Raw genomic sequence first — 14742 nt, 5'->3', positions numbered from 1 at the left:
AATACACAGATAGCGCGATATGTTCAAGTGCTTCAAAGCCCTGTTTCATTCATTGTAATGTTAGTTTAGATTAGAAAGCCCTATCTTATCGATAGGCCTAAAAGAGGGTAGGATAATTTTTTTGTTTACGGTGTAGGTCTAGTCTAGAAATTGTTGACATTATTTGTTGAAAAACATCTGTTAAAAAATAGAATTTACTAATCTACTCCGAGACATCTAAATCACCTAGAATCTAGATCTAGATCTAGAATCTAGATTCTAGATCTAGATTAGATCTACTACTAACTCTAACTTGTACTAGGCCTAACTAGTAACTAGATCTAGATCTAGCAATTATTTATTTGATATTTAAATTATTTATTATTTAAATGTATAGGATAGGCCGGCTTAGCCTAAGCCCTAAGTATAATAATTTTATTAATTGGCCTAACTTAGGCCTAACTTATTATAAGATATTATTTAATATTAGCCCTGTATTAAATAATATTATTTAATATAGGCCTAATGGCTAATAATATTAATAAACTATAAAAAAAAATTAAAGTAATATTAAATCTATATATTATTATATTCTACTAGATCCTCTATATAGAATTATAGATAGATCTATATTACTTTTAATTACTAATTAGTATAGTATAGTTATTAGTTAAGTATAGATTATAGATTAGTATTAGTATAGTAATATTATTTTTATTAACATTTAATTAACACTGTGTTGTAGCTGATAGTTGATATTGATTATTGATACAAACAATGATAGTAATAAAATAGTCTTGATTTGATCATTTGATGTCATCAACAATGAGATCAACCACAATGATGCGTGAAAATAAGTAAATAATAGTCACATTCTCAATATTCAATATAATAATTATAATTATTTCATAAATTGAACATATTTATATATATATTAATAATATATAGATCTATATCCCTCCACCTTTTTCTGTAAGGAGTCATCCATAAATGACGTGCTTTTTTGGACGATTTTTATCTCCCTCCTCCCCTCCAACACACATCTTCACAAAAAGCCAGACCCCCCTCCCACCCCCTCTCCTCAAAATTGCAGTTGAATTTTTCTTAAAAGATATTTTTCCAAAATCTTGTCTGAACTCTGTCAACATAGAGTATTTTAATCAATTCCTATTACAATTTATTAAAACTGTTTTCTTAAACTCAAAATAATGGCTGAAACTCATTTTCTCACATTATTTTTAAAATGCAAAAGTGTGACGTCACACCATCTGAACCCCCTCCCCCTCATCACACATTGTCACAAAACTAAAGACCCCCCCCCCCCTCCTCCCTATGAGTGTATGGAAGAACCCTAACCTGGACATATTACGAATAATAGTGTGGTCAGCACTATGCCTAATCTCAATCTCATTAATCATTTTTAGTAAAATTAAAATCCATCCGAATTTAGTGGTGTGTGGGGACGTTTCACATACACAAGCGGAGGATAATTGTATTATATTATTTTAAAAGTAGTACTAGTTATGGTCTACAGTAAATAATAATTAATGATAATAAATGATATCAAGCTATTTTAAATTTTAGTAGCTGTTTGCCCCACACCCAATATCAAGACATAATATGCGATCATGGCAAAAAAATTCTTCCTCAATCAAAAACAATAATTCTAATGTCAGTTAATAGTCTTTTAAAATCATTTTCTATTCCTAAAAAAAAGGAACAAATGACAACAAAATAAATCTAATGTGCAAATGTACAGACAGCAAGCATGTACATTAAGCCTCTTATAATTTCCAAATTAAGTTTTAGAAGAATTCTTCAGGTATGATATGAGTATTTTTTCTTAATCATTATGCATTGTACTTTACAGTTATTTAATTTTAATGATGGTAATATATTTGGTACGCTAAGTAAAATTAAGAACACGGAATACTAGTAAAAATAAATCTAATAGTCATTAGGGCAGAAATAGTAAATTATACATGTTTTTATTATCTCAGCATGCCTAAACAGATTGTGTTGTCAGCAATATATGCCCTTAGTGTTGTTTACTTTCCTTGTCTCATGCCAGGTATCCATAAGAGCTGAGTTGACTCAGACAACCAAACTTGAAACTATTAAGTTAGTAACTGAGAATTATACTGTTTGACCAATGATTATTTCCTCCCCTACTTTGAACATTGGTCATTTAAGGCTTATTAATTTTAAAATAATAAATATTTATTATTTATTTATTTTGTCACAAAATGTTAACTTTTTGGAACAAATGTGTAGGTTGTCTCCCTTATTTTTGTTGGTTGTCAAAAAAAACAAAACAACTAATACAAATTAAAACCCTTAAACAATTCTGAAGTCTAAACTTATAAAACAACAAGTAACACATCATAAGATACAGATTATCAAAATTAAAAATAAATACATAACATATCATTTTGAAATATGTTTTTAATAAACTGGATATGTTGGTTTACTTGTTAATGATAATGTAAAAATCTATGTGTCACAGATGGAATGTTACTTGTCTCTAGAGACAACTTGCTACTTTTATCAGTGTTACAATATGAATATGTAATTCTATCTGTATATTTTAAGTATTTCTATAATATTTAAAAACTCTCCAGTGCTAGTTCTGTCCCCACACCCTCTCCAAAGAGGTGTGCATCCTTGTTTGGTTACCCCCCCCCCTCCGTGCTTTAGGACCCAGTTATTTATTCCATTATTTATCTGATTGAAATTACTAGAATTACTAAGAATTAACTTCAATTGTCTTTATTAAAATAGTTCGATTTTTTTTTACTGTCAAATAGAAAATGGTTTACAGTAAGCTTGTCTTAAAAAAACCTTTAAAGCTTGGTGGAAAGCAAGGGGTACTGCCCAACTCTGTTTTGATGAAATTGAAATCAGTGCTGACAAACAAAAAAGACTCTATCATGCAGCAAATAATTGCCTGTGGTGCTGATTTGGTTCCGAGTCAACCTGTTGTCCAAGATCTTAATACAGTTTCAAAACAATTGGAAGGAAAGGGTAATTATATACATCACTAAAAGTGCTCCGCCATAATATTATTAAATTGTAAATAACTTACTAAAACACTTGAAGTTTTATTTGTATCAGTTTAGAGAACCAGTTTCAGTATCATCTCAAAGATAACTTGTAAATGTATTTTAACAATGATGATAAGTTGCCATGTCTATGAGCTGTACTGTTGAACCAGTTTCATATACATTTTAAAATTTTATTCTCATCTATCTACACTTATTTTTTAAGTACATTGATACCAACCTTATCCCATGAAAATGTGATGACCACTAAAATATATCAGTTCTATAAGTGCAAAGAAATATATCTAACAATTTTACGAATCTAATGTAATATCATATGATGAGTATTATGTTACTCTGCTTTACAAAATGTTACCAACATGTAAAACAGTTTCCTATTTTATACTGACAAGGTTTTGAGAGTTGTAAAACTACATCAGATTCAGATGTACAAACGGATGAAAGCCTTTTACAGAGCTCAGAAGTAATTCATTTTTTTTTTCAAATATCTTTTTTACATTACAATAATATCCCTGCAGCCGTCCATTAATCTTTACTTGTAAAATCTGAATATGATTTTTTTTTTTTACAAGTGCTGCTTGTACTACAAACCTGAATTTTGTTAAAGCGACACATTTAAATTGATTTCACTTTTAACCTAATTAGTTCATTCCCTTTATACATATTCTTAACAAAAGGACTGATGATTTATCTGAATTTTTTTTTTTTACATAGACCTCTTTAGACTCTAGCCATGATTCAGAGAAACTTCTAAAGAAAGATGAAAAACAAACTGATGGTCAAGCGAAAAAAAGAACAAGGCCAAATTACTTTGTTGCAGTACAGATAACAGACCCTGAGGTAAAGCAAATCACTGCTTATCATGTTATAGTCCAACGCTGAAGGTATGTGGAATGGTATATCTGATTGCTAAACAACACCCACCCTAACTCTAAATATATATTTTCTGGTTGAGTTTAAATAGTCCATGGTCAAAGAAGTAACTGGTATCTTGTCATACTTGCTGACCAATGTGTCAATTTTTTTATAATTTTATAAAAAAAATACTAGCAATACGTAATTGGGCAAAATAATTTTTTTTAAAATGTTCACAATTGAATGTAGTTTCAGAAACAATAGATTTTGAAAAATTAATATTTCTGACTTTAATATGTATTTTAAATGGGTTTAACCTGCCCTTAATAGTTGTAGAAAAACACAAGCTGCAGAATAAATTGTTAAGTCTTGAAAATCATATTGATAGAAAACCACTTAAGTCTTTACTAACTGTACAACAGACATTTCATGTTCTAAAATGTGCAGTTAGTGTTTTTTCTCTGTTCCCTACCTAAAGTTATTAGATTATTAATAATGTTGAGCAGCAATTAGGTTAATTGTTTATGCTAATTACAGATTTACAAAGTGGCCAAGAAAGTGCAGTCAGATGTTGCAGATAATTCTAAAGCAGATATAACGAAGGCAATAATTGGAACAGAAAAATTTCATATAACACTAATGGTGATGCACCTTAAGAATCTGGAAGATGTTCAATTGTAAGTGAATACTTCTTATTTTCTGCATTGTCTATAATAATTTATACTTCTGCAATCAGCTAGCATGCTAATTGATACACCCCACTGCCAAATTTTAGTTTAAACAACTGAAAAGTTAACTGAAAAGTTAAATGTAGGCTATCCCTCTGGGATCTTTTTTTGTTTAATCTCATGTTCAGTATTGATTTTTGTGAGTAAAAGAGTTGCCTCCCATTTAAAAAATTGACAGCTGTTTTTCATCATCGTCATCATTCCTTTGTGGCCCCTGGGGAGCAAAGGGCTGCAACCACACATCTCCAGCGGACTAGGTTTTGGGCTGCTCCCCTAATCTGTGCCCATGTGAGCCCAGCTGTTTTTGCCTCTTCTTCAACCATTCTTCTCCATGTCTTCCTTAGCCGGCCCAATCTGTTTATCTTAACCGGAGTTTAATTACTTTTTCAGAGCTTCCCAGACCTTGGATAATTGTGTACTTGAAATTCATGAAAAAATTGAAGGCCAGCAAGTGACTCTAGATTTTGAAGGTCTATCAGCATTTAATGGAGGGCGTGTTCTATTTGCCACATTAAAATCTACACAAGGGCTGCAACATTTACATGTAATATCAGGTTAGTTGTATCATGATACAAGTTTTTTAATACATCTGCTGTATCTTGTTTTATATTAGCAAAACAAAATTCTTGAGTCTTGACATACTGGTGAACTCTCGTTTAGTCACTTAGTGCTTTCAGTTGGTGTAAAGTTTTAGTTGCAAAAGAGTAAAAAAAATATTGAAAAATCTTTACAACAAGCTTTTATATATACATAAAAAAAAAGAAAATATAACTATGTATTTATCCTTATATAAAAGAGTGGAAATTTTATGAAATTTTAATTTTAAGCATTAATTTGCAAATATTTACTAATGCTATTCACCTTTAGAAATACCTATAAATAAGAATGAATTTGTCTGTAGGCCTATTTATATTTAGAGAAGGGCCTATGAATTTCCAAACTTTTTTCAATACACTTAATAGAACTACTAACACACACTTTCAGTTATAGTTAGATACAGTTATCATATAATGCTTTGTTTTAGTGCTAATATAAACTTGGTGTTATAAACATTTCCTGTTTATTATCTAAGCCATTATATGTTAAAACCAACAAAATCAATCTCATTTATCAGGTGAAGTGCATAGGCTGATGGGGGAGAGTGGAATCTTATCAACAGATCAGCGAGCCTTCAATCCCCACTTGACACTTATCAAGTTTGATGGGCACAAGGGTAAAAAATATGGTGAGGGTAAATTTATTAATTTTTATTATTGTGTACGATCACATTTAAAAATTGCTTTATGTTTTAGTTTTGTGCTAAATTTATCAATTTTTTTATGTCTTTTATTATTAATAAATGTCACATTAATTAGTTAAAATTTGTATGTTTTGAAAAAAAATATGTACAAAATATAATGCTCTTTTAAATCATCCTAGTTTTTATAATAATTCTTCTATTGTGTGTGCATAGGTGTGTCAAAACTGAAACCTGAAATGTATGAGCCATACTGCCAGCAAGTATTTGGGTCCCAACATGTTAGCAGCTTACAGCTGTGTAGGATGAATGCTAAGCGTGAAGATGGCTATTACTTCGTTGATCATGAGGCTCACTTCATCAAACAGGCAGATTGAGTTCACTGAACCTGTGACAACAGCACAGGTTGTTCATGGTTACAATCAGCCATTGTATGTAAACAACTACAACGCATTCTACTAAGGTGATGCTGGTTGTATTAGCTGGTTAAGAAGGAATTGAATCCTGTAGAATAGAAATGCCCGGTTAAAAATAGATGTGCCTTAATATTGTGACCTGGTGACACACTAACCCAAGCCTATAAACTTGTTTGGCCTTAATGTTGTACATTAATACAAGTATGTTCAACAAGTATAATTTTATATTACTACAATGTTTGAAGATTACATAAGGGAGTGGTGATTTTGAGATTGAACAGGAGTATTTTTTAACCCTTAATACATTTATAAAATAAAGGAAAAAAAATCCATGGGAACTCGCTTTACTACTGATGACGTAGCATGGTAAATCATGATGGTACAAATATTGATCAACTTTGGCTCCCCAAAAATGTATTTTAAAAAATCATTGTTTAAATAGGCAGGAGGAGGTTTAAGATAACACATTTAACAGGGACACAAATTTAGTTTACATTAAAATGTAAGCAGATATATGTTCTCACTGGTCTGCACGGGTATTGTATTTTCAATACAAATAAAGCCCTGCATCAGCTCCTGTCAAAGACAAGAAAGTAAAGGTTGTGACCTCTTGGTTACTACACAGCCAGTGTAATGTTTAACATATAAAAATTAATGTTGTATTAAATGGCAGCTCAACTTTCAAAGCAAGGAAGTATTTCTTTAATCATGAATGGCCAGATTTCTCTCAGCTTCAGTACTGTTGTCAAAGAGACTTATAGTGAGCATCTGCATGCGAGTTTTACTTTTAAACAAGACTCCTATGATAGAAAAGATACAATCACTAAGTTTTTTAACCTCCTGCTACTGCTTCCCACATTTTGAGATTTTAGAAAATGATTGAAAAAAGGGAGATTAGGTTGATAACATCAGGTAATAATTACATTAATTTAAAAACTTAAATTACTTACGAGACAGTTATTTAAGAAACGTTGAATCTTTGTTGTTCTTTCATTTGTATGGCATGTATGTATCCTTTTTGTAAATTTTACTTTTTCTGTACAGTTCAGCAGTTCTTGTTTTCTTTGCTCTAACTACTTTTTAGTAGAGATTTGTGAACAGAACCAAACCATCTTTTTTTCAGGTGCCCATCATAATTTATGGACAATGGTGTCAATTGACTTATTGTTGATCACCTTTATATTAAACTGTATCAGTAAACTGTTTAAAAACAAAAACATAAGACAATGCAGTCTTTGTAATGTGTATTTAATCTCAACAAATGAACACACTTCAGTAAAAACAAACATACTATACATACAATTCATTCATGACCTTTACAAAACATACTTAACAAGAATTAAACAACCAATCTATAACTGACATATCTTCCAGCTGTTTCACTAGGCCTGATAATTTTCACCACCTGTGAAGTCCAAAAAATATTAGATATGATAATAATCTGATAAACACATTACAATATATGTATATATATATATAGGTATCATGCCCATGCCTGACTACATCATTAAACAAGCATTTTGGTGTAGAGTGAGAGGTGCTTTTGTTATAGGGATAAGCTAAATGGCTGTGAATTGTACTACTGTGAATATTCTAAAAATGTGTCCAATTTGTTGTAAATAACAAAATAGTGTGTTTTTATGCATTATTTTTATTTTTTTTTAATAAAGACTCAAGTTAAATTGTAAATCAAAGCATGCTTATGATGTTATGATGCATTTTTAAATCTTGGCATTGTTTTTTAAGTATGTGGTTTTATAAGGTTTTTAGATGTTTATTAAAAATAAAATTAAAATTAAATGTTTTTTAACATTTATTCATATCAGTTTATCAGGGTGTTGAAGTTGAATGGAAATTTGAGTATCTGTACCTTGCAAGTTTTCTGAATTAAAATTAAATAGACATGGAGATATCTGTGTACTTATTAAGAGAAAATCACACAGTATGATATCTTTTATTTAATCTGAGACCATGGAGAACAAACATGGAAAAATTACTAACCTGCCCTCTTTTGAGTCCAAAATAACGCGCCACTGGGTCACCTTGCTGAATTCTTGGAAGTTGAGATTCTTTTAATTTGCTACAAAGTTATGGAAATAAGCTTCATTCTGTGTACACATTGGTTTACAAAATATTTGTGTTGAATGTTTAAAATAATGAATTAGTACATATCATTGGTAAATGTAGGTTTGCAAATAAGGTTTCAAAATAATTACGCAATATCCTGACAAATGTTAGTATACCACTTTACACTGGCTAAAATGTTTTAAAACTAAAGGATACTATCTGTTTAATAATTCCACTTTTTCTTCTGGAGTCATGACTTTGTGTTCTGGCACTAACTGAAAATTAAATATATACTCAAGATAGTAAATCAAGTTTATATATTTTACATTCAACAATTAAAACACATTGTTAAAAATTTGAACAATAAATTTAAAAAGTTTGTGTTGGATTTTAATACTTTTTGAAAGTGACAGTAAAGAAAATGTCTAGATTTGAGTCCTAAGATGTAGCAGATAAACATTTTTTTTAAAAACTCATGACTATGTACTCACCATATGTTCAGTTATGTTGATCAGTAATTCAGACTCAATGAATTGTTCTAATATGTATTTAGGTGCCATTTCAACCAGAGCCTGTTCAACAAATAAATTAACACAGGGTGTAAATGTCATGACAGCAACAATTGTAGTGCATACATATGAATAGACAGTCAATGTGTCTGAAAACGAAATGACATTTAGAAAAATAGGATTTATGTTTACCTGCTTGGCAGAAGGTGTCATACCCATCTGGACTACAATAATAGCCCTCATAATATTTTCCTCTTGCATTCTCTGACAATATGTCTTGATGGTTTTAATTCCCACTTTGCTTTCATCAGGAAAAAACACAAACATCTGATCTGGTAACAAATAATTGCAATAGTTGGTTAAAAACAGCATTCATTTATTTGAACATATAGCTAATTCTTCATCAATGCAATGTTTAATTTAGAATTGGACTAAATGTTCCAGTAGTTTCATGTTATTTTTTTTCACTATGCTAATAGTGTGAGGCTGTTAATATCTGCCATAGGCACTTCCAAAGTATACAATTTTAAAAACTAAAAGCTTGATAATAATAATCATATTATACAACTCACTACTGAATACTTGCTACAAACAACCAACCAACCAATTTTTTTCCTCACCAACACATAATACTACTATTATTATTTATTTCACCTGTAGGGTCATCATTATGCGCCACTAATACAATGAGGTCACTCCGGCTGGGTTTTCTTTCACTGTTCAAACAAATATAATTCAAATTTAACTAAATAATATTTATACAGACAACGTATCCTGTTAAGCAGTAACGAATAACAAATTTAAACAAGCAGAACAGCAGTACAAAATGCACTGACAATACAGAAGATATACAAAAAACATAGAATACATAGAGAATAGATGTTAAACTGAATATTATAGGAAAATGTGTGTATGTGATAAAATTATTTTTGTGTTATTCTATATAGCAGGGATAATTTTTTAAAAACCTGCTTCTGATGAAAGCTTACATTTACCAAATAGAGGAAATGGCAATGTAAACATATGTTACAATTAATTCTAATTAACTAATTTAGAAATGACTGCAAAAAGAGCAATGTAAAAAAACAACTGTCAGATGTAAAAAAAATGTCTTATGAGGTTGTACCTGGGTTTATCACCAAACTGTTGTTTAAACCCATCTAGAGTCTGGTCCAACTCCTCTTGGGTCACTAAGTAGCCTCTGTCATGACACAGCTGATGAAACATTGTATTGGCTATTATGCATCATTTAATATATAATAATAATATAATAAACTAGGCCTACACAACACATAAATATTATCCCCTAACTATAAAAAAACATATTGTGATTCCGCTACTTTTCTGTTCTCCGACAGGTAATAATAAAAAAAATTCAGGAATTAAAGCCATGGTTTTGCTAGTAACTAGACAGAAACTCAGACTACATTGAGAAATTAACACCACGATTATGTATTGTACGATTGTACATTAGTTTAAAACAGTTAATTTATTTACTTTTCCAGAAGATAAGTAGAACTTGCTACCATTGCTTAAAACTAAAAATTAATGATGATTTTAATAGCATGTCGCACAAACTTCTTACCATAACAATAGTTGGATCTATATGGTTTTGGGTGTGTCTAGGATGTATTGAGTATTCAAATGCTCAATTTTCATTGTTATTATAATGCAAGGCTAGAAAGATATCATTGCTCTTCTATTCTATTTCTTGAAATTGAAAAATGTACATCTATTTTTTTTTCTAGGCCTAATTAAAAACATAGGATTTTCTTTCAAGACTCATTGCAAGTACAATCATCAAGCTTTTCCATAGTAATCAGTCTGGGTTTAGAAAGTTTCATTCTTGTCACACTGCTCTGATTAAGATGAGTGAAAACTGGCTAAAAAATATTAACAAAAACCTACTCTGTGGCTCGCTGTTCGTCGATTTCAGAAAAGCCTTTGATTCTATTGATCACACCATACTTCTTAAAAAACTAATTCCATACAAATTCCACGACTTTACAGTTAGGTTACTTCACTCCTTTTTATCTAACCCATCTCAACGCGTGTTTCACCTTAATACCATCTCTTCACAGAAATATGTTAATATAGGGGTTCCACAGGGCTCAATCTTAGGTCCTTTACTTTTTTCTTTATACATTAATGATCTTCCATTACACATTGACGCTGGTCAGTGCGAGATGTTCGCTGATGATACTTCTTTACATGTCTTTGCAGACAGTGCTGAGTCACTCAGTTACAAACTTCAAACGTGTGCCAATCAGCTTGCTACTTGGACAAAATTTAACAAAATGAAACTTCACCCTGATAAAACCAAGTCAATGTTTATTACAACTCATCAGAAACGCCTTCGTCTTCCTTCCACCGCATTAAACATTACTATAGACAATTCAAACATTGAACAGGTAGATAGTTACAAATGCCTAGGGTTGTTTATAGATCACAACCTCACTTGGTCTGACCATATTCATTTTCTAAGAATGTCCTTATTAAAGACAACCTTTCAATTAGCAAGGATAAAAAACTTTCTCAACTATAGGAGCAGGCTGGTTTTTTATGAGGCTTTTATTCAATCCAGGTTGGATTATGCTTCTGTAGTGTGGAGCGGCAGCTTTATAACTAAGCAGCGTCCTCTTCTTTCTTTACAAAAAAGGGCTATAAAACTGGTTACTGGCTTGTCTAGTAGTCTGGATTCTTTTCTTACAACTAAAATACTTCCATTAAATAAAAAGATAATATATACTAAATCAATTTTCTTATATAAAATATTCCACGAAACAGCCCCCTCTTACTTATCAGATCTATTTTCTTTTAACATAAAATTAAATCGTCGTCTTAATTTACCATTCCCTTATTCAACCTTTTTCCAAAAACATAGCTTCGCCTACTCTGGTTCTAATTTGTGGAACAATCTTCCTAATAAAATAAAGCTATCTAGATCTGAAAATATATTCAAATCTAAACTAAAACTAAAATTATTTAATGACCTAACTGACTCATTGTAACATTTCTCATTCATCTATTATATTCTCTTTTTTATCTCATTATGTATGATAGCTATCATTACTATGTACTAGGCCGCCTCATTGCTTAGATGGCTGGATTGACCTCTGACCCTGAAACGTCACGCGTCGTTTTCTGACGGTTTTTACGTTTATTTTATGGGTCCTATACACGACAAATGAATAAACTGCTAATATCGCAAATTCTCATTATTATTTTAATGCGATATGCTAAATAATTGGACGCTATGCCTGAAAATAACCGAAAAAATCGCTAGATATGTGGTTTTAATTAATACACGCTATTCTTGTCAAGTACTCTTGGGAAAAACTGAACTGCCGCCTTAAACGGCCCAGTACATGGTCAAAACCCCCTGGTACAGATGCAGAAATATATAATTGAGATATTTATAATGAGTAATTACAGTTATGTTGATTTGACTTTTTTATATCGAATTTCCATATGAGGTACCCATGCAAACATTTCTGTCCGCTTTGTTTACTATCGTGACGTCATAGTTACGCTAGTTACCTCACAGAAACAACTAGTTTTTGTTTTTTGCGGAATGAACTGTTAAGGCTAGTTTTTTAATTATAATTCAACTGTAGCGTATGCAGAAAAAGTAAAATTGTGGAAGTAAAATTGTATTAGTAATTTTATTAGTATATTGATTTTTTTTCTTCACTGTGGGCCGACAGTAGCTGCATTTAATTCGTGACCGGTGGTTAACCTCGTCAACGCTTTTGCGTGGCCTATTCGTTTATATAATTAGTGATGCTCGTTCAGTGGCCTTTTTCAGAGCTAGGCCTAATTACGGGCGATTTTTAGACTTAATTGATAGGCCGTTAGCCTTTTTCATTGCTGCGTATTTAAAAAAAATGCTCGTTCAGCGGCCCTTTTTTTTTTTGGCGCTAAATAATCTGTTTACGGGCAGAGGCGTAGCGACCCTTCCCGGCGCCCGGGGACAAACTTTCGATTTGCACCCCCCCCCTCGAACTTTTCATTTGCAACCCCCCTCGAACTTTTCATTTGCACCCCCCCCCGCCTCAAACTTTCAATTTGGCGCCCCCCCCCCCCCCCTAAGGTCGGCGCCCGGGGACATATGTCCCCGTCCCGCCCCCCGCCCCCCTCGCTCCGCCTCTGTTTACGGTCATTTTAAGCGTTCATTTATTATTTTTTTTAAGCTAGACGTAGATCTAGTTAAAAAAATAATTTTTATACAACTGGCTGTCTAGCATGCCTGACTGATATGTGAACTTTAAAAAAAAAATGACCAAACTTTTTTAAAAAATGACCAGAAGTAGGGAAGTAGGTCTGTTTTTCAATTTGCTTGAAGAAGGGGGGGGGGAAGAGAGAGAGAAGTCAAGACACCGACCATCTCGTGTACGCGTGTTCATTCTATGACGTGTACTTTATTTAGGCCTGCTCATAACTCAACTCAGTCATACAAAATTAAAATACAAATAGACCTACTTGCATTACTGTTTTTCGAATTCTCCATAATTTATAAGTTTCTTGTTGATCATCCATTTGAAATCTAATCTAGATTCTAGGTCCTAGGAGATGTTTTGAGTGTTGTTAGGCTTGGTAAAATTTCAAGAATGGTAATGTAGCAGCAGTATCAAATTATTTTTAAACCGCTAAACGTGTTTCGAGAAACATAAACAGCGCATTTGTCGCTAAAAGGGTAAGAGATATCAAATCCGCGAAACTCTCGGGGAGGGGGTACAATTGTTTGGAAATATAAATTCCTTTATATTTATATTTTTAATTATGGTTATTCCTAATCATGTAACTTAAATTTAAACGTTATTGATAATTTTGGGGATTTATTTCAATTAATTGGCCATATGTGCGGGGAATGGGGTGGTCCATAAACAGCGTCATACTCATAGGGTGGATTGTTCGAAATTTTGTGATCACGGGGAGGAAGGGGCTCACTCAGAAATATGATGACACCAATTTGCATTTTAAAAAGTAATGTTAGAAACTGAAATGCAGCCTTTACTTCGATTTTTGTATAACACCTTTATTTTACTCGTTATTTTGTTTTCGAGCCTCGTCCGCCATGGGTCGAAACTGGAAAGCGAAATTTCTACAGGGCCGATTTCTTTTGACTTGGGGTCAAGACTTGATGGCAATGTAATGTGACAACTAATTTTACGGTCACCTATTCTATTGTTTGAAGTCTCTATAAATTTCTCTATAAATTATTATTTTTCTCTTCGGATTGAGACTAGCAAATCAAGTTGCATCTGAAGTTCTGCAACCCTTTAAGGGTCGTCCATCACACCGCAAGGGGGAGTGGGGGTCGGAAATTTGCGACCACGAAGAGGGGGGGGGCGTATTAATAATTAAAGGTTGAGGAATAACGTTATTATAGAGGGTCTGGTTTTTTGTGACGGTGGGGAGGGGGGAATCTTTTTTAAAAGTGTCATGTCATTTATCTATGACCTCTTAGGCACTCTGTCTCTATGGTCTTCCTTGACAGAAACTGTACCCGCCTACCCCATCCGATGTTCTCCTCAGATACCACCCTCCCCAACTGATTCTAATCTAAAGGGGCAAATTTTAATGAAAAGGTGGCCACGGTTTAATGTAGCCTAGTCTTGAGTTACTGCGCATCGTCATAGACTTGTACTGTAGCATTATTAGAAAAGCATACTCGGTTGTTATTTATCAATGATACTTCAATCCCTAATACACGCTTTTAAGACTATTTTTTAAATACTTTGAAAAGGTTTAGTGTTAGTAAGTCTACAATCATAGCAGAAAAATTTACAATTATTTTAGTTTTTGTATTGTTAGTGGCGATACTGCCGATACACACATGTAAAAATCGCTAATCGATACTTATTTTGATCTCCCAATGACATTTGT

At 32.2% G+C, this 14742-nt stretch overlaps 2 protein-coding genes across 7 annotated transcripts; one reads left to right on the top strand and one right to left on the bottom strand.

Annotated features, from left to right (window-relative positions):
• Nucleotides 1-14: 14 nt before the first annotated feature.
• On the top strand, nucleotides 15-8077 carry LOC131928391 (A-kinase anchor protein 7). 5 transcript variants are annotated; one of them, XM_059284406.1, is made up of 9 exons: nucleotides 90-107; nucleotides 1697-1801; nucleotides 2787-3003; nucleotides 3434-3504; nucleotides 3756-3881; nucleotides 4434-4573; nucleotides 5015-5178; nucleotides 5739-5849; nucleotides 6078-8077. In XM_059284406.1, exons 2-9 carry the CDS (start codon nucleotides 1748-1750, stop codon nucleotides 6236-6238), a joined length of 1044 nt encoding a protein of 347 aa, XP_059140389.1. In that variant the 5' UTR covers nucleotides 90-107; nucleotides 1697-1747; the 3' UTR covers nucleotides 6239-8077. The 5 variants fall into 5 exon arrangements, with proteins under 5 accessions (XP_059140392.1, XP_059140389.1, XP_059140390.1 ...); XM_059284407.1 differs by lacking the exons at nucleotides 90-107; nucleotides 1697-1801 and adding exons at nucleotides 188-310; nucleotides 725-836; XM_059284409.1 differs by lacking the exon at nucleotides 1697-1801 and having other exon boundaries at nucleotides 15-107.
• Nucleotides 7509-14733, bottom strand: LOC131928393 (DNA-directed RNA polymerases I, II, and III subunit RPABC1). Of its 2 annotated transcripts, none has more exons than XM_059284412.1 (9): nucleotides 14693-14733; nucleotides 13336-13418; nucleotides 9980-10068; nucleotides 9508-9569; nucleotides 9046-9185; nucleotides 8836-8916; nucleotides 8561-8619; nucleotides 8279-8357; nucleotides 7509-7682 (listed from the first exon to the last, which is right to left on the bottom strand). In XM_059284412.1, the coding sequence occupies exons 2-9, from the start codon at nucleotides 13390-13392 to the stop codon at nucleotides 7617-7619; spliced, it is 633 nt and encodes a 210-aa protein (XP_059140395.1). In that variant the 5' UTR covers nucleotides 13393-13418; nucleotides 14693-14733; the 3' UTR covers nucleotides 7509-7616. The 2 variants fall into 2 exon arrangements, with proteins under 2 accessions (XP_059140395.1, XP_059140394.1); XM_059284411.1 differs by having other exon boundaries at nucleotides 14645-14730.
• Nucleotides 14734-14742: the final 9 nt, after the last annotated feature.

Source organism: Physella acuta, unplaced genomic scaffold (genome assembly GCF_028476545.2).
Source record: "Physella acuta isolate Inbredline_101_S28 unplaced genomic scaffold, ASM2847654v3 ptg001496l, whole genome shotgun sequence".
NCBI classification, from domain to species: domain Eukaryota; kingdom Metazoa; phylum Mollusca; class Gastropoda; family Physidae; genus Physella; species Physella acuta.
This window is presented reverse-complemented; position numbering and strand designations above follow the sequence as displayed.